The sequence below is a fragment of the Geosmithia morbida genome, assembly GCF_012550715.1.
Source record: "Geosmithia morbida isolate 1262 chromosome Unknown scaffold_0, whole genome shotgun sequence".
NCBI lineage: Eukaryota > Fungi > Ascomycota > Sordariomycetes > Hypocreales > Bionectriaceae > Geosmithia > Geosmithia morbida.
Window position 1 is genome coordinate 1493778 of NW_023336187.1, and position 23921 is coordinate 1517698.

A 23921-nucleotide genomic window follows, 5' to 3' on the forward strand; every position below is an offset into this window, starting at 1 on the left:
TTGAGGCTTCCATAGAGGCGTCATTGTGCCTTGACTGGCGTCTTCAGGGGGGGGGAGGGGAGGAGGGGGCGGCTCCAAGCTTATGTAATCTGGCGTATTCTTCCCGCATCCCCCCACCCCCCCCCGTCAGAGAGAAACGAAACCACCAAGGCCAGTGCTTTTTTACTGCTCCTTCTCCATCGCCATGAGTTACACACTAAACAGATCCGATGAGCTAGATACAGCAGTCCCTTGTCGAACCCATCCGAAACTGGACGAAGGAGAAGAATAAAAGGGAAAGGGAGCAAAGACGACAACTGTTGGCTGTAATAATCTTTTCTTTTTTTCTTTTATACCATTCACAAGTCGCACCAAGCTGTGTTGGATCCAAACAACTCTTGTCTTGCACACTTGTACTTGCATCTTCTCCTGGCTTGTGCCTCCCCCCCCTCCTTCTCTTCTCTCTTCAGGCCACATGTCATTGCGAGTATAAACATGACAGGCAAGGAGAAGAATAGGACTACGAATACCTACGCATCTATCTACGCGTACAAGCTGTCAAGACCGAAGCTGAGCTTGCTTGCTTAGTGACGGTGGATACGTCCCGCTGTCGTCCTATTCGTTGAATATAATTGACCGCTGACCAGGGCACATGAGCATCTCTCAGCCCGCTTATACACACACACATTGTCAATGTCTCACTCTGCTTGCCTTGCCCCCCCCCCCATCCCCCATCTTCCCACACCACCACCACCACCACCTCGAGCTGTCACGCGCTCTCATGATCTCCATGTCGCAATAATGGTTCATGTAAAGTATATTACCGAGACTTCAAACAGGAGGAGAGGAGGCGGGATAAACCCGGCGCAGTCGGATATCACTGTTGATCTCTCTCTCTTGCTTGTATCATATCGTGAACCGAGGCTTCCCTACTATCCACACACACCCCCTTGGCCAGGTGTTGCTCCTCACGGTGAGGATGGCGGTTGGTCCGATACTGCATCCCGTATCACTCCGTATCATGCTTTGTCTTGTAATGCGTCTCGTCTTCAACCTTCTCGTGACAGTGACTTGGTTACATCCCACCACCTCTCCTTTCGTCATTTCCACTTTGCGGCCCGCACCCGATGTGAGACATGCAAGTCACGATCCCCTCCAGTAGTCGGATGGGTCGAGCACATTTTACTGCCACCAAGAAGAAAGCGCATTGGATCACTAGTAAACTTGTACCGGCAGTGCAGCAGACAAATGGATCTCCGTTGATCGGGGAAGAGAGAAATATAGAAATCGATAAGAGAAAGTCCCGACATCACATTATGGCAGGATGGGTCTGACTACCCCCTCCTGCTCATGCTGGTGTCTCCGTCGCCACCACTTCTCCGATCCAGATATGCATGCGGGCCGGTGGAGCAGGTGTCCACGCTGCTGCAGAACGAACCTGCTATACAGGATCCAGGCTCCGATGATGGCCGCAGCACTGGCCGTGGCCGGGATGCCGAATTGCTCAGGGTCGGACCAGATCATGGTGGACACGTGGGACATGAGCTCAAAGGTGTTTTGCCAGCCTGCTTCCGTCATCGAGAAGGCTCCCCTATCCGACTCCTCGACAGCCTTTGGACCACTGGTTGTCAATATATATATATATTTAGGAAAGAAAAATTTTAAAGCAATAAGATAATAAGAGAACAGAAACAAAAATTCAAGAGGAAGAAAGAGAAGAGGAAGGAAGGAAAAGAAGAAAGAGAGAGGGAGGGAGGAAGGGAGAGGAAATCACGAATACAGAGGAGGTCAGTGTACTCACATCTTGTATGAGCAGCTGCGAACATAGATCAAACCCCCACAATCCCGGCCGACTAAGAATGGCTCCGACCACGAGAGCCAGGGATGACGGCGGCAACGCATCACCGCCTCCACCGTCGTATTCGTCGAGTAGCAAGAAGAGGGAGACGGCCACGGCAAGGCTGACGGCCAGCCAGCTCGAGAACCACAGGCCGGCCCTCACGGGGCCGATGCGCCCCATGAGCCACGGCCCCAGCCAGGTGGCCATGACCTCGACGCACACCGACAGCGTGCGGGCGACCGACACCTGCGTTGAGGTGTAGCCCTCGGCCATGAGGTAAGTCACCATGCGGCCGCTGAATGACAGGACGGTGAAGTACATGATGGCTCCTGAGAAGGATGGGAGGAAGGCGGGGTGGTGGAAGTAGAGACGCGTATTGCGGACCAGCTCGGAGCCGGCCGTTACGAGCCACTGCCCTGTGTCGGTCTGCTGCTCTTCCTCGGGTCCCCGTGCGTGAGCAGGAGGGTGCGGACCATCCCCTCGGCCCTGCGTTGCACGTCGTTGCAGTCGGGGTTCTCGACGATATACCTATACCCCCCCCCCCCCCTCAATCATCAGAAACATGTTTCCCGGTATCAGGAGAGGAGGTTGAGGAAGAGGAAGAGGAAGAGGAAGAGGAAGAGCTAGAAGAAGAAGAAGAAGAAGAAGAAGACGAACCTGGGCAATGAAGATGTATTCTACCGGTATGGAGAGCAGATTCATGCCGAGGTTGATGGCAACGGCAAGCTCGGTGGAGAAGCCGTCAATGATGCCGATGGCGAACGGGCCCACGAGCTTACACACGAGGTCGATCCGTCTCATCTGGGCGTTCATGACTGATGACTTCAGGTCAGAGATCATCGGAGATATATCATAGATGTAAGAAGGTAACAAAACATCCAGCATGGACACTTACCGGGAAGAGCTTCGCGGTGGCCCTCGGCGATGGTGACAATCTTGGGCCCTTTCTGTAAGTTCACGTTGTGCAACAGCTATATGTTTGGGGTGGGACTAGGGGGAGAAGAATGACATACCCAGTCCCTCTCCACCGACACGAGACTCATGATGGAGCCCAGCTTCTCAACACAGGAGAGGAGCACGAGCCCGACAAAGGACCAGCTCCGCGCCAGGTCCGAAGTCACAGCACCGCACACGAGCACGAGGAAGATTAGGCACGAAGCCGCGACGGCAACACGCTGGAGCACTGCGTGACCGGCAAGGCCAAGACGGTTAGATGATCGATCGCGTCAAGGAACGTTGCCGGGGGGGAGGGTAGCGAGCAGGGACGATCAAAAGAGAAGATTGGGGAAGCCCGAACCAATTGACAGCCGAACGACGGCAAGCCGATGCCCCGTATCGATGTAACGTCCCACGGTCGACGACAGGAACATGGCCGCCAGCCCCCGGGCGACGGCATACAGCGACAGCGGGAGAAGCGTGTTGGGGAAGACGGCAGCGAGGTACAGTACGCTGCCGAACTCGAATACGCGCGAGTTGCTCGTCGACAGGAAGTGTGAGACGTATAGCCGTCTTGCCTTTTTCTCAATTGACCAATCCTCTCGTTCTCCTCCGTCTTGTTGTTCTTGTCCTTCCTGCTGCCGGACATGCTGCTCCTCCCCGGGTCCGGAATCGGAGCCAGACTGGGATCTCACCAGCAGCGGCGAAGTTTCCTCCTCTGACGTGCGCATTCTGATTTGGGGGGGGTAGTCAAGGATCTGGAAGAAAAGGATGAATATCTCAAGATGGGAAAATTATACCCTCCGTCAATTGAGGTCTGAGGAACTCTTGTCTTACCGCATTGTAGAACGGGAAATGCGTATGTGTTGAGAATGCGATTCGGAAGGGTGAAGGGGAAGAATCAATTGACAATGGCGCGACATGGGAAAGCCCCGGCTCCGGCGTGGCATGTTTGGTGCGTGTTATGCTGTCCATTATTCCCATGTTATTGCCGAGTTGGCATGTCTCATGAGTCATCATCATAATTGGTATGATAGATGATGCTAAAGTCAAGATTTCTCTCTCACACACACACTCTCTCTCTCTCGCTGTATATATATATGTGTGTGTGTTTTACCTTCTTATCTTTTGGTTTTCTATTCCCTTGATCAGCTATGTAATTCCTAGCAAAAGATAACAGTATTTCAGTCCAAAATCTCCTGCCACCCAGCTTGGACTAATATTTCCTAGTATCGACTGTTCATACTTTGTCTCCCGGTGCGTATCATGTATCCTAGCCTAGCCAGCACGGGATACCATTATGAAAGACTGGGGAAAAAAACGAGCGAGAAGAGAACTTGAAGCCGTCGATGAAGCTCCTCTCGTAGATCGTACTTCAATCGAACTCATTTTCTCAGACCATGGATAAACCGGGTATCATTGCAGTATCCGTACCGTCTAGAGCATGTCTTCGTCCTTGAAGTCCTCCGTCTTCATCTTCTTCTTCCCGCTGCAAAATATGGTTTCCGCTGTGCAATGAGCAGGGACGTTAATAAACGATTGATCAGGCAAAGAGAAAGAGTGGAGAGAAAAAAAAATAAAGACTCGCCATCTTCGCCGCTACGCTTCTTGGGAGTGACATAGCTGTCGTCGTCGTCGCCATCTGCAGCGGGAGCAGTAACTTTTTTAGCACGAGGCTTACGGGCTGTGCTTTAGGCTGTCAGATCTTGCACCGTTTTTTAAAGGACTTTGGTTCTCGAGGAAAATCATGAAACAAAAAGAATGCATGGCAGAAAAGAGGGGGTTGGAAGGAGAGAGAAGAAGAGAAGACAAACGTGTAGCCTTCTTGGGCGTAGTGACACCACCCTCTGCCTCGAGAGCAGAAATTTCCTTGTTGATCTTGGTCCACATGTTCTGCAGGGACTTTGTCGTCCTCCCAGGCATGTTGAGGCGGTCCCATTGGATGGACCTGCCATCTTCGCGAAACTGACCGACGATACGTAGGAGGAACTGGAGCTGTGTGTGTGTGCGTGTGTGTCAGTGTCAATGTTGGGTGTTTGTGTTTCTTATTCCTTCATATTCCCATCCTACAATAGTCGTGAATGAAGACGAGAGAAGAAGAAAAGAAGACGAGGGGAAAAGAAGGAGAGAAAAAGAGCCGTTGAGAGTGATGGTGACATGCCTTGGCTGCCTCAGTCCAGGCACCGGATCGTCCCTCGTTTCCAGCCTCGTTGTCAGACATCGTGATGACGTTGATTGTTTTGGCGAGCAGTCAGGATGGGGAGCAGGTGATGATATGACGAGGCTCTCGGGATAAAAGAAGAGACGAAGTTGGATAGACAAAAGAATAGTCAAGGAGAGAAGAGAAGTGGAAGAGAGGGGCGTGGGGAGAGAAGTAAAGCAGGAAAGGGGAAGAGGATGGGTAACAAGAAGAGAAGAGGGAAGAAGAGGGTGAGTGAGAAGCAGGTGAGAGAATGAAAGAGAGGGGGAAAGCCCAGTGCGAGCTCAAAAATATCAACAATATCAACCCAAAAAAAAGGGGAGAAGGGGGGGGGGGGGGGTTAAGGACGGGGCATTGAATAAAAACGCAGYCACTTTATCATGTTCAGAGAATATTGATCCGACTTTACCTCGCTCATTCACTTCCATCCTGATAGCCATATCTCCCCTATATCTCTCCTCATCTTCTCATCGCTTATATACATACAGCAAAGCAACATCCCTCCTAAAGCCTGAGGATTTCCATCTTGCATGTGCTTTTCTTCTTCTTATTTCTCCCCCCCCCCCTTTTTTTTTTCTTTCCTCTGTTTTTTGTCTTCTGTTCTTCTTCTCCTTAAGTCTCTTTACTGTATATCTCGTTATCAAAGAAGCAAGCAGTACCAATACCAATGTCAATACTAATGTCAACCCGTTGAATCAAGGTCCACGTGTCTGTCCATAAAACATGCCCGTCTTCAATTATACACACTGCCTTCCCCTTCTTGCTTGTTCGTCTTCGCTTTCGATGTCGTCTTGTATCCCCAATCATGCCTTCATCTGCTCTCTAAACGCCATAAACTCCTGCAGCCTCTTCTCGTGCTCGTCACACGCAGCATCCCACCGCTTCCTGACTTCCTTGTCCTGCTGCACCGTCTTGATGTACGCCATGAAATCCGCGTCTCCGCGAGCGCCGAGGAACATGTACCCCTTTTCCCTCCGCAGCAACGTCATATTGTCCTTGCGCGTGGCGAAATGGTCCGTCACTCGCCAGTTGAACTGGTCCCAGAGACGCTCGTACTCCTCAAACTCGCGCACGTACTTCTCCCACGTGGGCAGATTGGTCTTCATCGAAGCCACGCCCATTGTCGTCGGCGGCCGGGGCGCCGCCGGGGGGTTCGGGAATAGGAGGGGCTGTGGCGCCACATTGGCTGCCGTCACCTCCGCCATTTCGAGGGGTATCTCGTTGGACGGCTTGCTCTCGAACGGCAGGCTGTCCCTGAGGTCGCTGAGCGATCGTAGGCCCGTATCGCTAGGTGCAAAGGGCGCCACATTTCGCAGTTCAGCAAAGCTCGCCTTGAACTCTTCAGAATCTTCAGAGCCTCCGACACGGGCCGGCTGCGGTTGCGGCGGCTGCGGCAGCTGTACCGCCTCGGGAGTAGGTGGCTTAGCGCTGTCGCTGCTGCTGCCGCCGAAATCGCCCGATCGCCACTCAGGCCGTGATGGCTCGACCGGTATGTTGCGGGGAACGTGTCGCTCAGGAGACGGTGTGAGGGGCTCGGCTGCTGGAGGGTCAATGTCCATAGCCTGAGGGCTTCCCGTGGTGGCATGGGCTTTGCCCTGAGATCTCCGTCCCCGCCATGTAAATACTCCCTCTTCTTCGTCCTCTCCGTCGCTGCTGCCTTCGATGAGAATAGCACTATGTTCATCATCTCCCGTCGTCGATTTCGTAGACTTTGTCCTCCTAGGGGTCTTCCGATTTGCGTTTGCCTTTTCAGGCGAGGCCATTGAATTCGTCCTTGATGGGGGCACGAACGTCTCCGGCCCAAATTGATCGCTCCATCCTTCCGCGTTGAAGCCACCTTCCCCTTGGGCAGGCTTCGTGTAGCCATTGGTCGTCTCTGCTTCTGGAACCTTGGGCGGGATATCTGGAGACTGCTGCTGCTGCTCTTGTGTCTTCTGTTGCCAGGCTGACTCGGGGGGCGAGTCCTTGATTGGGGTGCCCGCGCTAAAGGTCCAGGTGTTGCGGTCTTCACCTGCAACAAAGCTGGTGTTGATTTTTTCGGTGCTGCCCCCGGGCAAACTAGTGGTGGGCTTTGGCGTTGTGAAGCCGCCATCGGTGGCAATGTTAAAGCTGTAGGGGCGGTTGTTAGCTTTGCTCCCAGAATTTACGCTTGGACCCGGAGATAGTGGGCGTCTCTCTGGTCCTTCGGTCGGGTTCTCAGCGTTTGCAATGAGCCGATCTAGCAGAATATGCTGCTCCCGGTCGAAAGCGGACAGATGCCGGGGCGGCTCGCGGGCTCCACTTGGAATCGCTAGCTGGTGCAACTGGTCCGCCGATCGGCCGAGGTGGACCCCACCATGACTACCGGTTGTCTCCTGGACAACCCCCACTTGGTGGTTCTCCAGAGAGCTATGGTGCATATGTTTCTTCGATGAGAGAGAACCGTAGTGGTTATAGAGTGGCTCATACATGGGAAAATGTTGGCTATCAGCCCGAGGGTTGGTCCCGGCCGAGAACATGCCGTCTTTCGGATCTCCGTCGCTGGCGGATTCCGACGCCTTGCTTCGTGGCCTGCACGCAGCCTTGGGACGGCCGGTGGGTGTTGGCGGGGTATCTTGCTGCGTCTGTTGCTGGCGAGCCTGTTTCTCCGGAGATGCGCTAGAATCGAAGGGGTCGGTCCTCTCCCCGGGGTGTGAAGCGTAGGGCGAGCTCTGCCTTTCAGATGACGTCTTCTCTCTGAATCCGCTCAATGGATCGGGCATCCTGTACGACGCGGTGCTCGGTTGCGGGGTCGGTCTGGGTGGTGGAGGCGGTGGATTCTGCGTCTCGGTGCGTCTGGAGTAGTTGTTGCTAGCCGCAGGCGGCTCGTCACCGTTCGCCGTGGTGCGAGTCTGGCAGCCAGTTCGCCGCACGCCAAAGAAGGCTTGCTGCCGCTGCTTTGCCGATTCGGTGCGAGGAGGCGTCGGTGGAGGGGGACCTGGCGGTACCGGGCGCGACGAGCCAGCATCAGCCTTGGCCTGGGGTTTCGGCCGCATGTTGGCAAAGGTTTGGGCCGCGTTCTTCCTAGTCTCCGAGCTCGTCGGTGCATTTTGCCTCGCCGTAGGTGGCACGCCAGCTGAGAAGCGCGTGTTCCATCTCTCAGCACCCGAGGCCGCACTAGAGCCTGGGGTGCGCGTGGACTGGTTGCGACGGGGCGGCGTGGGGAATTGCTGGGCAACATCTGCCCAGGGGTTTCCTCTCACGCCCGAGGCAGTGGGGTATCGACTCTTGGCCGTTGCGCGGCCTCGAGTGGCGTCAAACGCTGCCTTTTGTTGGGGGTCCGTGAGGACATCGTGGGCCTTTTGGATGACGAGAAACTGCGCGTTGGCTTCATGCTCGCGCCCGGGGTTCCGGTCCGGATGGTATTTCAATGCTGAATCAGAGGTCAGCCATGTTCAGTCCTGGCTTCCCGTGAAGAGGGTCCGTACCCAGTTTGCGATACTGCTTCCTAATGTCTTGAATCTCCGCAGTCGGAGGCAGCTCAAGGTCTGCATAGTAATCCCGCGAGGACACCATGGCAGCCTAGTACAGGACGTACGTTCTGAAGTAGTCGTCAGGATTGAACGGTGATATGTCCAAGGGTTTGTGCGTCGATTGTCATATCATGGAGGGCCTGTCGCGAAAAGGGAAAGGAGGTCGACGCGAGGTATGAGGGTTTGTCCCAGAGTCGTTGGCTCGAGTCGACGGATACGCTGGCTGATTATGAATGCAGTTCCGGCAATGGTTATCGTTGAAGAAAACCGAAAAGTTGACCGGATTGACCTTGACAATGGAATGGCTGTCAGTACTCAGCAGGTTCGACAACAAGAGAGCTGCTGTCGTAAACGTCGAGAGATTGAAAAGTATGTAATTCGAGGTGGGGAGCGAGGATAAACAAAGATTCGTCAGGTTCGGCGGTGTATGTTTGTGATGTGATAGTTGAGAGTAGCAACAAGATGTCAGGTGAGATAGGACGAGGCTAAGCAGAGGGCAGGCCGTAAATGAGGCCAAGGTGAGAGAGTGGGATACAATGCAAAAAACTAAGCCACAAGAATCGTAATGCTCATCATATCAGTACGTACCAGGTGACCAAAGATGACGTCAAGTCCAGGGTGGCATGGGACGAAATGTGGCTGGTGAAAAAGAAACAGCCCTTGACGAAGAGGTCGGTCTTCAAAAGGGAGCCGTGTAACGGTCTACTCTGCAGTTTTATTCGTGTTGACGGGGTAAGAACGAAAGATGATGACGCTGTAAGGTTCAATGTTGGTGATGTGCGTGTTTGAGCACGTAACCCCAATGTTTGGTGCAGCACAGCCCAGCAACCAAGCCTGTGGCTTTTCAGGCCCCTTCAATAAGCCCAAGACCCCAAAGTTGCCCCCCCACCCCCCCCCTACCATCTGCGGCCTGTACATGAACTCCACTAATTTCTTTTTTAAGGCCGTAGGTCATTTCTTTCAGGGTCTTTGTCGTTTGCTTCCAAGTTTCTACTCGTATACTGCGAATACTCTCACGAATCGGCATCCACCATGTTTATATAGAGAAAAAGAAAAAAAAGGAGAAGAAGAAAGAAAGAAAAATGTGAATCGTTTCTTTTTTTTTCCCCTCTCTTCTTTGATCAATCGAGTAGAAGAACGCTGCCGGAACCAGGGCTTACTGTACCCAGTATTACCGTAGAGACACGTTCAACGTTGATGTTCGGAGCTTTCTTAGACCAGGAAACCCCAGCTGGATGCACAGCACAGCCCCGCCATGGAGGATCAGCATCTTGTACTCCGAACGAGGATGTATCAATGAGAGTGATACTCCGTACAGAGTATCAATAATACTAATCAATACTACAGATTATTACATGCTATTTCAACTGGACGCTAATACCTGGTAACACAATTACTATTTACCCCTTTGTTATGCACATGGAGGTGCTCTTATCGATAACCCAAGGAAACGATATCACGTGAGGTACTACCCGTGGCCTTATACCATCATGGCAGGACCTTGAGGGCCAGATCAAGGGCTAGTCACGATAGACAGGGCGTTCGAATATATGGCTATTATGTCAGATATGGTTATGGGCGTAGCGATGGGTAGAGTTGTTGTGTCTAGGGATAGATCGCAATACGATCAAGAACTAGAAGAACGCGAGGAGCAACAGACAGCCGCATCTCAGTTGGCAATAAGGTATGTGCCAAATTGATGGATGATAGACTACTCTTCCTTTCCGTCCGCTATCAAAAAAAGAAATGATGAAAAGGGTAGTGCTCGCCCCCAAGTGTGGAGAGGGAGGTTTCGCTTAGCACATATCTTGCAATGATGTTCATAGTACGGATCTAGGCAGTCTTCCCCTCCGCCTTCATCCTAGCCTCCATCTTCCTCCTCGCCGCCAGAATCATCTCATCTCTTCTCCTCTGAAGGGTAGCCTGCCTCTCATCCCGATTCGTGCTCCACCCTTTGCCCTTTTTGTCATCACCGCCACCGTCCCCGTGCGCACCCGATCCAACCTCGGCCGTCCCCAGCTTCCCGCTCAGGTTGTACCGCGTAATCAGGTCCGGCTGGGCGGGTCTATCGGCTTGTTGTCTGGTCGTGGTTGTCGTCGACGTCGTTGCGTGACCCGGGGGAAGAGGAGGTTGGAAAGTGATGGGTGGCTGCATTTCGTACATATATATATCCAAGTCAGCTTTCTTTTTATGTTCTCTTTCCTCTTCGCTCCTCTCTGGCCTTCTTGTTTCTTCTCCTTCTCTGGTCTTATTCTCCCGGGAGATTGAAACAAGAAGGGGTGGTTCATACCGTCTCCAATCGTCCTGCTAGGATCCTCTCTATCGTATTCTGGATATTCATCCCATTCCTCTGCAGATCCCACAGTATGCTCCTCCTCTCCGCCTGCGGGAACATTTGCTGTATACGCTCGACAGCCACCTCTCTCGCTCTGAGTACTGATTCGGATGATGGACGTCTCGATGACGACGATGACGATGATGGACTGCTGCTGCCGAAGAATAGATACCGCACAAGCAGGCCTATACCGACCAGAATGGCCAAAAAGTATGGCAAGGAAATCTGATCGTCTGACATGTCTTCTGTTCCCTTGTTGCGTTCTTCGCTTTTCTCTTTCCTTTGTCTTCTGTAATGCGCTCGTGTCGTCGTTGTTTTGTCCGTATGGAGGTAGTGTCGGTTCCGATCTTCGGGAGCAAGCTATCGGAATGCTGTCTATCTTCGGGTCTCCCAGGTGAACAGTACTGCTGTATGCGGGTTTAACTATTTGGGGGAGGGGCGTATCTGCTGTGAACTTTCAAGGCCGCCTCATCTTAAAAACGTAGGAGAGGAAGAGAGAGGTTCAGTCTTCAGAGGGGGGGGAGGAGAGAAAGTACCCAACCAAATGTATTGATGGCGAGGGGTGGAGAGGACAAATAGAGAGAGAGAGGGTTGGGTGGACCGTAGGTTTGGCGATTCAAAATGGCCGTTTCCCCCGGCGAGATGATACAGTTGAGCTGGAACCCGCCACGCATGTGGGCTAGCGGCCAGCGGCTTAGCGGATACATATACTCGTACAGTAAGAGACAACACCCAAAGGTTGATGTCGCCGCCGCTGCGGCTGAATCTCGGCCAAAGGGAGGAAAGTAGCCACCTTGGTCGTATGATGTATTATATATAGCAACTCTCCAATTCATCATCTACCTATATTATCATATTACTCGGCATGTTCCATGTTTAGGGCAAGTATTCCATTGTGAGAACTGCTGGTAGTATATGATATTACTCATTAGGAATGCCCACTAGTAGTGTGGAATCAACAGTAAGTTCCGACTTCTTGTTTATGCTATACTTCTCTCATTGGAAAGGGTGTATCCGGTTAGAAGAAAAAAGAGGCTAGCAACAAAAGTCTACCGCATGCGCCGAAAAGATGAACACCCGTTGTTTAGTCCAGTCAGCTCCGGACCCAGATTCCCTCCATTGCGTCTGGGGAGGTTTTTGAAAATGTAAACTTCATGTTGCAACTGATCTGATAATTCCCTGGATACCTTCCGGGGTTCCAACGCCGTTCGACCACAGCATAGTATGCATATATAACCGTCACCCTCTTTTCCTCCCCAAGGCCTTAACAAATCAAGAAAGAAAGGGAGCATAATTACGCCACTACTGGCGGCTGGCTCAGCGATGTATCTAGATCGTTGTAGTACAACGTGAACTCGCGCTGTTGCATCACGCTTCAGTTAGCATCACGTCGAGGAACAAGGAAGGGGAGGCAAAAGAAGACATACTCGGTCCTTTCGCCAACTCGAGGTGTCCCAGACGATGTAGTAACCCCTCTCATGTACGGGGCTGAGAATCTGGGGAGTCATCTGCTCGTCCTTGGTAAGCCACACCTGGAGCTTCTTGTGCCACCTCCAGTTGCGCGAGTGCAGCTCAACGGCTGCCATTTGCTGCTTGATGTCGTACGGACAGCTGTAGAAGATCCAGAACAGAGTCTCCTCGTTGAAGCTTTGAATCTTGGTCTCTATCGGCTGCACGTTGGTCACGTTGTAGCAGTCGGGTAAGCGGAACCTGCTGCCGCTGACCGTTGGCCGTGCAGGCGCGTCATCGAAGAGCGAGAAGGTCTGAGTCGACAGGAGTCTGTACGGCAAAACACAGTTGTCAGTTTCTTTTCCCTCGCAGGTGGAAGAGAGTGTGAGAGAGAAATAGCACTTACTCGGGAGACGTGACGTCGAGACCCAATGTCGTGGGATCCAGTCCAACGCTCATCGCGTGGAAGTCGGGATAGTTGTTCATCAGGGTGCGCAGTCCCTTGATACTCCATTTGTCTTTTTCCGGCATTCCGGCAAGGAGATCTACGCCTTCAGGAGCCTGTGAGTCCTTGTCGCCATCGTCGCCAAGCCTGGATGGAGCTTGATCAGCAGCGCCTTGCGATCCAGAGTTTCCAATACCACCGTCCTCTCCTTGAGCTCTCGTGGGGCCTGTCGAGGTGTATGTCAATAGCGGTTCACCGCTTGCTTGTAGAGGTTGTCCGGCCTCGACTTTGCTTTGCTTACCTGGGACGATGCCCGGGGGCGTGCGTGTCTCGGTCGATCGGCTGTTAGCAGAGAGTGCGTTCAGGAGGCCGTTTCCCCTGCTGCCCTGAGCAGCTGCCGCAAATCCGACGTCTCCATTCGCCGTCCTACTAAGGGGAGGGAAGTCGTCGGCTGTGGTCTGCTGCATCTGCTGGGAGGTTGCCGACGATGGCTGCTGCTGGTTACCGAAGCGAAACGACTGCTGTTGCTGCTGAGCGGTAGCCATGCGAGATGAAGGGGAGCTGTACAGCTCCTCTTGACCAGCCTGCGAGGACAGGGGCGTCGACTGGTTGCGCTGTACAGGGACACTGATATTTCGGGAACCGGATGACCACATTGACGCTGGGTTGGCATTACCCATTTGCGGCGTGTTGGAGAGTGAAGGGAATTCCCTGCGGCGGAAAACGTGTTAGCGACTACCCCGGTTCAGTATTGCAGAAGAGTCAGGTACGGTCGGTGACGAAGGAAAGGGAGGCGACGGCCATGCAGAAAAAAAAAGTAATAGCAATACCCCTTCACGACGGCTGCCCAGCCACGAGGGGCTTCTCCAGTTGCCATAGCCTACAGCCTGTAGACTTTCTGGTTCCTGGAGGTGATAATCTGAGCGGGACAAGGCCAAGGCGAGAAGGAACACGGGATAGGTGGGGGAGGGGGGAGATTTCGAAACAAAATGAGGTTGTGCAGGTGGTGACGAGCTTATGAGTATAAGTAGTAGGAAAAAGTGTTTGTATCACGTACGAGAGGTCCAAGGGTGCTCCCGGTTGCAAGCCGCTCAGACTCTGAGCAAAGCTCACATTCCCTCCCATCTGACGATTGGGATTTTGGATGCCGGCTCCTCCTCCCATGGGTACCCCGCCACCGAACGCCCAGCCAGGGCTGTTGTTGTTTGCTATACGAATCGCGCAAGTGCGCGCAGCCGTCAGCATTTATTCGTTCGTACTTGCTTGTCCCTGCTTCCTCCCATCGTTGCGCGTGAATTCCAGTCGTTGGCAGGCAGCTTTCCGTGACAGTCCACACCGTGCGCCCACGTCCTCTCCGCAGAATGTTTGTCTCCCTCCAGACACCGACAGTGCTTACCCATCTTGCCGTTTGGTAGACGACCCGAGACGGATCTATTGGATTGTTGCGGCTGCTGCTGCTGCTGTTGCTGGCCACCAAATCCACTGGGCATCCCTCGTATCGTTTGCGGCACTGCACCTGATGAATGTCGCGCGCACCCCTCGTCAGCAACGTGTCCGTGAAAAGGTTCACCATGTTCTCTGTCCTCTTTTGTCTTGTAGCAGCAGCTCCGGTAGAGGGTCGACATCCAATCACAGCACCCTGCCGATGAACAAGGCCACCCTTGTGATGTATGCGACGCGATATATTTCAGCCAGTAGGAAACTTTTGTTCTCTTTTCCTTCTTTCTCTGCCTGCTTATCCACGTCTAGCAGGGCCATAGCAGTTCCAGACACCAGCCAGACGACTGCAGAAAGTTCTGTGTCCGAGAGCCATGAAAACCCATTGCACGTGCAGTTTCACGCCCCATTGAGATGATATAGACGCGAAGGGGGAGGTGCAAGATTCCTACCTGGCCGATTCATGGTGGTCAAAGCTTTAGCGATGCGCCCTCGGGCAGGATCGATCGCACGTATTTTCTCGGGATCGGAGGAGGGGGGGCGTTGGTCGGGTCGCAAGGGAGAGAAGCGCGTATGTCGGGGAGCAGAAGCTGGCTTGTCGGCGGCTGCAGGGTCGTCGTCTGCGTTCAAGGGTTCGAAATGGAGGCAAACACCATAGGGGCATGCGTGTGTGCGTATGTGTGCGTGGTGGTTATTTTGACCCAAATCGACTTCAAAGTGTGCAGACTAGAAAGACTGCGACCATCCTTGACGTCTGGGGAAACGAATCCCTGCTTGCTGGCTTGCTGAACGGACACACATGCGCCCGCCCCGACAAAGTCCCGTGGGCCAATGATAACGGTCGAACTCTACTTCCAGCCCTTGTTCTGTCATGACTCGCGCTGCATCCCACCATCATCATCAACAGTAAAAGGACGAGCTTTTACCATTTATTACATCATCAGATTTTTTTTATTACAGGTACTAATGATACCTTTGTTGCTCCGTATACGGTCGTCTCTTCATATGCGTGTCATCTATTTCACTGCGCGGCTGAAGCTCCCTAGGAAATCTACACTGCCCACATGCTTGCCAATCAGGATAACTTTGCCCTCTTGTGTCGCAGCAGAAGTCTCGTCATTCCCTACAGGCGCATCGATGAGCTCGAAAATATCCTGCACACCCTGCATCATCTTGATATTTCCGTCCTCGAAAACCAGACGACCCTTTGAGCGGTGGATTTCAAACCCAGAAGGTACATCTTCCTCAGGAAGCTTGGATTCCCACAGCACAGACTGGAGCCACCGGTCAACCTGTTCTAGTTGGTCGGTTCGTAGCCGCGGTACCGGAATAGACACGGTCGAGATGGCCTACGTTGGCGATCATGGTCAGCGGTGCTTCTCCTTTCCAGCCACCCTCAGTCTCTCCCTCTCTATCTCCCGAAAGTAAAACTCACAGGGTCAAGGTGGCTGTGTCCCTTGACCGTAGCTTCAGCCTCACTAAACTCATCGTAGGCATGCAGATCTAGCAGGACACCCTCGAGTTGGGGCACCGCACTCCTCTCCGTGACGTGAATCCTGGCGAGTCCGTTGATGGACTCGATTCTTGAGCGCACATTCCGCAGCTCCTCTTGGCTCACCAGGTCGGCCTTGTTGATGACAATAACGTCGGCATGTGAGATTTGTACGTGCGCAGTCGTCATCAGCGGCCCATGGTCGTCCTCGTCATGGCCATGCTCCCCGTGCTCGTCATCCTCCTTCTTCTCCACCTCACCTTTGGGATCTTCGAGGCTTCGTAGAATGTTCTTGGCATCGACCAAGGTGACGATGCCGTCCAGGTAAATGGAGCTCCCCAGTCCATCGTCCACCCAGAACAGCGGGGCGAGGTTGCCAGGGTCCGCAAGGCCCGTCGTCTCGAGAAGGATGTAGTCAAATGCTCCCTTCTTCTCCATGAGAGATTCAATGGCATTGACGCCCGTGTCCCTATGTGTCTGTTAGTTTTGACAAATGTTGGGCGTCTAGCTATTCCTGTTGAAACTCATACTTGACGGAGCAGCAAATGCAGCCGTTGCCAACCTCGAGCCATTCCTCGACTTGTTCGCCACCCTTGTTCACTGTGAGAGACTTTTCTATATCGAGCGCTGCAGAGTGTTAGAGAATAAGAGAGATGATATCTATAAGAGGATATTTTGCTCACAATCCCCAAATTCTTTAGTCTTACGTTAGTCATTTGTATATACACATACACACACACATATTTATGTATATGCAATAAGCAATGATAAAAATCCCACGCCGAGGAAAACATACCATTCATGATGACGGCAATCTTCTTGCCATGTTGAGCTGTCAGAATGTAGTTGAGCAGAGTCGTCTTCCCAGCACCCAGGTACCCTGTGTTCCGTACCGTCAGTCACAAGATATCAGCCAGACATGCCAAAAGATGGACGGTACCTGTGACAATGGTCAAGGGGACCTTGATAGTAACTTCTTCGATTTTCTCCCCCGCGGCGGCTGTGTTGACGAGCACTGGCGGGGCATCATCATCATCGTCGAGATCCATTCTGAATGACGTTGTGGTGCCTGAAGATCTTCACACAGGCGCATACATACGCACGTAAAGAAAACTGCAGTAAAACTCGGAAAGAAAAAAAAAACAAAAAAAAGTTTATACCCTTGGATATGTAGATCCGTTCAAAAACTGAGGCGCAACGCAAATATACCCTTTTTCAAATCACCTTGTCTAAAGTGTGGAGTGTAAACCGCCCACTACATACCAAAAGTGCCCCTCTACCTGTACATCATCTATTATGTACATAAACAGCTCTATGCATCTAACCGACCCACCCGTAACCGCCACCAACCCTAGTCGCTGAGCGCAGAGCAGCTGTAGCCGTTTTCTTAGGCGTTTGTCGTCGCATGCGACGGATATTACTACTCGTACAATATTGTTATGTTAGTAGGAGCTGGAATCCTCCACCACAACAAAGCATCACCAACGAAGGGGCAGATAACCCCCCCCCCCCCCGAAGACCCAGAGCAATAGACCATGGCGCTCGCTCCAAGCTCGCCACGGCTCCCGAGCCCCCCTCCTCCGGCCGAGATACAGATAACCCCCAACTCTCCGTCTGGCGGCCCAGCAGTCCATCCTCACACTACGCTGATGGAACAGAACCTGGTCGATTCGAATTCCAGGAGGCGCATACACCCGGGTACCAAGGCATACGAGATGGCAGCAGGGCCTCCACTGGTACCTCTGAGCGAGGTATTCCATGCCCAACACTCAAAAACTCTCACGTGTTGCATAAGAAGAAAAGAGACTGACGAAGAGAGTTGATTGAAATAAAATCAGCTTGATTCCGCCTTCCAGCTACAGGAGCACCTCTCAGCTCTCCACTACCACCACACGGACCGTGGCACCAAGCCCATCGACCGCGACACGGCCATGCAGCTGGCCCACCCTCCCGCGGGCATCGACCGCACCCTGTGGCTGTATGAGCTGTGCCGATTTCTCATCTCGCAGTGTAACACGCTCATCGTTGGCTTCCTGTTCGATGCCCCCCCTTGCAGCGCGAGCACATGTCCTGAGATGCGCGCGTCCGAGTGGCAGTTTCTGTGTGCCGTGCACGAGCAGCCCAAGAGCTGCTGCGCCATAGACTACTGCTGCCACACGCTCGACTGGGCCGCCAATGTCGTCACGGATCAGAAGCTCTTCCCCAGCCGCTTTGTCGCTCTCGACTCTTCGTCAGCAGCCCACAGCACTACCGGCACCAGCAGTAAGAACGCCAGCGTCAAGAGCCTCGTCAACGTCTTCCGTCGTCTCCACCGCATCTTTGCCCACGCCTGGTTCCAGCACCGCAAAGTCTTTTGGTCCGTGGAGTCCCAGTCGGGCCTGTACGTCTTCTTCAAGATGGTCTGCGACCTATACGAGCTCCTCCCCGCTGAAAACTACAAACTGCCTCCTGAGGCGGAGGGCATCGAGGAACCGCAGCAGCGGCAGCAGCAGACCCAGCCTGACGCCTACAGCTCCCGTCCCACACCTACCATTCTCAAGCCCCCCAGCCAGCAGAATGACACGGCGGGTCAAGACGAAAACGACAGCATGCATCCCCGCTCCGCAGCAAACACAAACACAAAGCGCCACATCCGCAGCAGCCCATCCACCGGCAGCGCCGTCACAACTGTCATAGAGGCAGAGGAGGAAGAGACAGACGGCGTAACCCAGCGCGTCCGCGAGCTGCGCATCACGGCACCCAATGAAGAGGAAGAAGAGGAAGAAGGGGGTCCCGAGGTCGCAGAGGTGCCCATGATGGTGGAGGAGGACAGCAGCAACGAAAACAACAGCAGTAGCAGCACCACGACTGCCCTGGCCCCCGAGTCTTCCACTCAGGCTCCTTCCCCGCCTGCCGAGGATAACAATGTCAACGACGCACATGGCGATGCCGAGACCGATGCCGAGACCGAGACCGTTGTTGCTGCTTCGGAGTCTGAGGAAGAAGAAGAAGAAGATTCCAGCAAGGCTGAGACTGAAGAAGCTGCGGCATCAACATTTCCAGAATCGAAAGAGACACCCAGCCAGGAAAAGGGGGATGAGAAAGACGGTGACAAGGACTCGACCGCAGTGTCATTACCCGAATCATCGACGACAGTCAAGCTCGATGCCGATACTGATGAGTCTGCGTCGAAATTGGCAGATGCTACGGATGAGACTACGGATAAGAGTGATGGTTAACGGCTGGACATGACTGGGGACAGAACCATTCGTTGCGCTTTTTTTTTCCACCTCTTGCTTCTTCTTTGTTCTTTTCTTCTCGGGCGCAACGTTGTATACCGCAATGTTGGCCAGATGGAAGCATACATTATGCGTATTATTAGTAGTGAAACTATATATTACACCGGGTCTGCTGCAGTGAAGCCATCCCATGTATTGTATCATCAACATCATGTCGTTTGTATCTGACGATACCACGTCTGCGGTACCAAGAGATGCTGTGTGCATATGTAGTAGTATATGTCCTAATAGGAAAGAGATCCAACATGGCTACATACCGTCGTCAGCCCTGTCTATAGGCATTATAACTCCGCAACGCCCAGATAGGGTGGTGATGCCAATACCAATGCCAATATCCTCTCTTTTTTACATGTGTATATTTCTTGATATCTCTTTCCTTCTCTCTTTAACTCCCTCTGAATGGGCCTAGTCCTCAAGTGACAGCTTGGCCACTTCATCAGAGAAGTGGGGGACTTCTTTGACGCTCTCCTGCTGGGCCGTCAGCGCGATGGCATTGCGCTCTTCGGAAAATTCGCGGAGACGTCGGAGAATCGGCGTGAATCCTTCCTCGTTCGGGAGCCACCACTTGACGCAAGACGGGTCCCGGAGGAATCCGGCCATCTTTACACGCTGTGTATAAGGCCGTATGAATCTGTCCCCCCCCACACACACAAAAGAAAAAAACCAAGTGTCAGCATATATTCCGTCTATGAATACCCGAGGATCGTTAGGAGAAAGAGGAAAAGAGAAACGGACTTACCCCTTGCTCTCGCAGAATGCCGACTGCCTGCGAATCCACATTGAGTGCTTCTCATCTTTGGGTAAGAAAGGAGCTGCCGCCTGCATGACTGCATGCTGCTGTAGCAGGTATCCCTTTGGGCAATGTGGCCAGCGTTTCATCGCGCTAAAGTACCGGCACACAACCTGGGCATGTCCCGATATCTGCGCAAGTGTTTCCCGTGGTCTTATCGGCAGCATGTAGACCAGATGCATTATCATAACTGCGTGCCACTCGGAGACTGCCAAGGTCGTGGTGAACAAAGGCGGCTTGAATACAATGCCTGGTTCGTAGGGGTTTCCAATATCGTCGGGGTCGGGTTGCCTGCCCTCGAAATCCGTCACGAGATACGCCGGATCGCTGAGGCGTGAGTCCCAATTATCCCGGCTATGTTGGAGAAGTTGCGTGTGCCGCTCATGTTCCTTGATGAAGTCTTCCTGCGAGATCTGGCCACGATTTCGCCGAGCGTAGAGAACTGTCTGCGATCTCGAAATCCAGCGCAAACTTGCATTTCTGTCCGCTATCAGCAGACCAAGATCACCCGGCCACAGCTTTAATTGCTTCCGATAATAGGCCCCCATGGCCTCAAAGTACTCGGCGCATAGGCCGCTGGGGAACGAGGCCCTGAAGCAAATGTAGGCATCGAACCGAGCGTACCAGCTGAGACACATCCGCCCAACCGGTGTCTCCATGGAGTTCTCCGGGGTAAATAAACTCGTAAACATCTCATGAGCCGCTCTTTGATGGCCCATGATATTTACCCAATCGCCTAGATACTCCTATAGATCCCACGATTAGTATCATTTGCAACTAGCCACATCCGGGGCATTGTTTGCACTGTACCTCGATTTGGGCGATCTGAAGAATTGCCACCAGGGTAGTGACCCCATGCTTCTCCCTTTTCCTCAGAATCTCGAGGAGGATCTGAACTGCCTTGTTATAGTAGGTCAAGAAGTCTTGGAGCTTCCCATTTGGATTTTGCACTGTCGTTTGATATGCGGAGAATCCAACCACGGCGTTGAGGAGTGCTTCGTTTTGCAGCGCCATCCTAGGAAGGATGATGGAGAAGAAGCCTTCTAGATCATGGGGTAGACCGTAATGGTGATATGTCACATTCTCATCGTACCAAGCCAGGTGCCTTTGGTAGTCTGGTGGGAGATGACTGAAGTCTGGTTTTCCATCGGCTGCTGTTGGAAACTCCAGTGGGTCATACGGGACCGTGGCGAATATAGTTGAGGTCCCTGTCGAGCTTGAGGGTGAAGAGCGATTGTCATCTTGCGATAATGCCTGGGGCCCAATGCCGGGAGTGGAAATTTGGTTGCTTGGCGTGACTGTACAGGTCGAGGCTCGACCGTTGGGTGCGCTTCCTCCGTTTGCATCAGATCTCGATTCGGAGGAACCGTATAATCCCTGCGTAGGTTGCTCATCCTGCTGTTCTTCATAGTCTCCGCCAGATGACAAGGAGCTGGTTTTTTCCCACTTGACAGTTGATTCCTTCTGCCTTGATGTGCGCGATGTGATCGGTTTTTTTGCTGGAGGGTCGGGGTATACGCAGTCTCGGTTACCCTTCTGGCATCCTGTTTACCTCGTCGATTTCGTCAGTGTTTCTCCATGGGGAAGGGCTTCTTCGGTCTTGGGGGAGAGGGCGCCTACGGTCGCACACGGGCCTCTTCTCATCACACTGCGTTGGTCAGCTCTTGACGTCAGCATTGACGAGGTTGCAATGATACGATACGATACATACCTTGACACGCCGACCTCTGCACGTGAAACAACCAGAACGAGTGCGCCGGTGTTTGACAGCGTCCACGGCAGGGTTGGTCAGACTTGGCTTTTTCCGGCTTGCTGTTGTTTTCGAGTCGCCGGGCTTGGCATCTTGGAAGTAGACAGAAGGCTGGGGGTTCAACTCGTCCAGCAAAGGTCCTTCAGCAGGTGTGTAGGCTCCCTGGGGAGTTAGTGGCCGCATTTCCTGGGATTTGACGACTTGTTGCGGCCCCGCCGCGGACATGGAAGAGAGGAAGTGCTGGTAGGGATCAGACATGGTGCGCAGCGTAACCGATCAGACGAGTGCTTCTAGGGCTATGCTGTTCGCTGTACGCAGAAAGGTAGGTCCTCAAGGGCGTGAGGAACACGCACGAATAGTCGGCATGGGGATCTCTGCGACGTATCCGCACGGGGCCCCCAGAAGTAGGCACCGCTTGAATGAATAGACCCCGGGGCTCGACAGAAGGACGTGGGGATTTTCACTGTGGCCGAATTGAGGTAATCGACAGTCCTTTCAACCACTTTAGCAACCCAGATCTGGACGGTAAGGTGCCTACAGCCGATTCGACGGCACCGTCCGACCGTGGACAATGCGGCCCAGGCGGATAGTACACACTGCTGTCGCGAAGGATACAGTCAATCCAACAGCGCGTGGAAGTATGAATGCGCCAACGGCGACAACGGCACAAGGGCAGGCGAGCGACACGGTTGAAACGGCGGCCGGGAGGATACGTCAGGGTTACTAATAATCGGCTGCCTGGTGGCGTGGTATTTGGCGATTCGGAGGAGATTGTAGCCAACAGAGCGGGTGGGTGGGTGTTGCTGCTGTCACCGGCACCTTTGGTTTAGTTGAAGTCAAGCCCAGAGGTCTCAAGGGGACTGATTGGACATGGACTTTCATGTAGCGCAACGCAGATATTCTAGAGTAGAATTGCAAGCCTTCTGCAACACCAATACGTGTGGCAGCGGGTTGTCCGGGTTGTCGCGCTCAGTGGCATTTCTCTCTCTTCTGCTTGGAGCGTCGCTGGTCGTACAAGCAAAAGTTACCCACAACCGCCAACAGCACTTGAGCAAAAAATTGCTGCGATTACCAAGGGCAGTTCCCGGGGCGATCGACAAGGGTGCCCCCCTCTGCCCAGTACCACTGCCAGGCCAAGCTAGCGGTGACTCGGTCGGAAAGAGGGTGGTCTGGGGGAGAGATGAACGAGGGACAGGTACCCGCACTGGTACAAACAGATACAACGCAATACTCGTATTATGCACCTCATATGAGTAGACTCGTCTCACGCACGACACACAGAGACCCATTGGTTGGCCGGTCCACAGACGTGCTTGCCTACCTGCCTGCTGAAAAGTCAACAGTTCATCGATTAAAATGCGGAAGAGAGTTGTGACAGGTCTCCCATTACACAGATGACACCTGCGTTTTAACAGGCCCCCCACAACTTCTCTGTCGAGTGAATTGACATTGGTGCAAGCGGAAGTCATATGACTCTGTGGTAGGGATATGGGCTCATCTAGGAGAAGGTGAGTTGATGAGTTCTTCCAGGCAAGGTGGTAGAGTATAGCCTGTAGGCCTGCCATCTAGACTAGAGCCAGAGAGGGCAGTCGGGCAAACGAAGCCTGGGTCTAGAATGAGCGGGGAGGGATAGCGCAAGAACCGGCGTCGGGACAGCCAACTAAGGGCGTCGAAAGTAATATTTACGAAGAATGTACAATGTAAGATGTGGCGGTCGGCGGGCCAGTGCCAATGGACGTTGAAAAGAGTCTGAAGCTTGGCGGTGACGATGGCGAGCATGAGAAAGGCCGAATTGAAGAGTCGGAGAGAGTGTCGATTGGTGGAAGCGGGGTGACTGCTGAAGAGCGATAGAGAATCCGTTTCACGAGACGCAGGGAGACTAAGAGGAGAGGGCGGAAGAGTATTGAATGTTTCAAGTATCAGCAGGTTGTTCAATGCTATTTGCCATTGCTGATATCCCCAGATACCTCATAAGCGCGGAGAAGCTTCCAAGGGAGAAGGCTGTCGAGGGGGGAGGATGGCAAGTGGAGGAGGGGAGTGTTGGAGGGGTCGCTATGTTACTGTATAGAAATACGCTCTCGCACCACTGTACGCTGTAATAGTACGGTGGGAAGGTGCTGCCGAGCTTGGTACCTGCCTGACTGGCACGAAGCTCCTTTGGCTTTTACGCTGTGATACTACTTGCCATTATTGTTCTGGATCCCGACGCCAGATGTGCTGCAATAGGAGCGTCTTGCCTATAGCAGCTGCCATTCACAGTAATTGTTGCGAGTGGCTCTCCATAGTCTGTTGGTAGTAGTAATAGCTGTGGTATACGATGAGCGGCACACTACTAGAGAATCCATGACATAATACTACTGACCATTAGTAATACTAGATATTACGTATATTACTGGTAGTAGTAGTAATAACATATCATAACAGGACTGGGGCAGTAAAGCTCAAGTAAAATAATTATATGCTTCACTACGGCTGTTTAAATGCCAATAGTAGGGATCC

General features: G+C 53.0%; 7 protein-coding genes across 7 annotated transcripts; 1 reads left to right on the forward strand and 6 right to left on the reverse strand.

Moving 5' to 3' along the window:
* Positions 1-1293: 1293 nt before the first annotated feature.
* Positions 1294-3486, reverse strand: GMORB2_0462 (solute carrier family 40 (iron-regulated transporter), member 1; the record flags this gene model as incomplete). The annotated part of the gene is made up of 6 exons (XM_035462447.1): positions 1294-1590; positions 1781-2305; positions 2477-2634; positions 2715-2766; positions 2833-3002; positions 3117-3486. The coding sequence occupies 6 exons, from the start codon at positions 3484-3486 to the stop codon at positions 1294-1296; spliced, it is 1572 nt and encodes a 523-aa protein (XP_035325377.1).
* A 2272-nt stretch (positions 3487-5758) lies between these two features.
* GMORB2_0463 (molecular chaperone DnaJ) lies at positions 5759-8489 on the reverse strand (the record flags this gene model as incomplete). The annotated part of the gene is made up of 2 exons (XM_035462448.1): positions 5759-8346; positions 8402-8489. The coding sequence occupies 2 exons, from the start codon at positions 8487-8489 to the stop codon at positions 5759-5761; spliced, it is 2676 nt and encodes an 891-aa protein (XP_035325378.1).
* Positions 8490-10279: 1790 nt separating this feature from the next.
* GMORB2_0464 (uncharacterized protein) lies at positions 10280-11021 on the reverse strand (the record flags this gene model as incomplete). The annotated part of the gene is made up of 2 exons (XM_035462449.1): positions 10280-10594; positions 10737-11021. The coding sequence occupies 2 exons, from the start codon at positions 11019-11021 to the stop codon at positions 10280-10282; spliced, it is 600 nt and encodes a 199-aa protein (XP_035325379.1).
* Positions 11022-12075: 1054 nt separating this feature from the next.
* GMORB2_0465 (CCR4-NOT transcription complex subunit 2) lies at positions 12076-14165 on the reverse strand (the record flags this gene model as incomplete). The annotated part of the gene is made up of 5 exons (XM_035462450.1): positions 12076-12141; positions 12209-12560; positions 12637-13386; positions 13733-13883; positions 14072-14165. The coding sequence occupies 5 exons, from the start codon at positions 14163-14165 to the stop codon at positions 12076-12078; spliced, it is 1413 nt and encodes a 470-aa protein (XP_035325380.1).
* Positions 14166-15128: 963 nt separating this feature from the next.
* GMORB2_0466 (GTPase, G3E family) lies at positions 15129-16653 on the reverse strand (the record flags this gene model as incomplete). Its single annotated transcript, XM_035462451.1, has 5 exons — positions 15129-15461; positions 15548-16073; positions 16135-16231; positions 16401-16484; positions 16545-16653. 5 exons carry the CDS (start codon positions 16651-16653, stop codon positions 15129-15131), a joined length of 1149 nt encoding a protein of 382 aa, XP_035325381.1.
* Positions 16654-17139: 486 nt separating this feature from the next.
* On the forward strand, positions 17140-18822 carry GMORB2_0467 (Mob1/phocein family; the record flags this gene model as incomplete). The annotated part of the gene is made up of 2 exons (XM_035462452.1): positions 17140-17355; positions 17461-18822. 2 exons carry the CDS (start codon positions 17140-17142, stop codon positions 18820-18822), a joined length of 1578 nt encoding a protein of 525 aa, XP_035325382.1.
* Positions 18823-19287: 465 nt separating this feature from the next.
* GMORB2_0468 (C6 finger domain protein) lies at positions 19288-21680 on the reverse strand (the record flags this gene model as incomplete). The annotated part of the gene is made up of 4 exons (XM_035462453.1): positions 19288-19513; positions 19622-20418; positions 20483-21136; positions 21384-21680. 4 exons carry the CDS (start codon positions 21678-21680, stop codon positions 19288-19290), a joined length of 1974 nt encoding a protein of 657 aa, XP_035325383.1.
* Positions 21681-23921: the final 2241 nt, after the last annotated feature.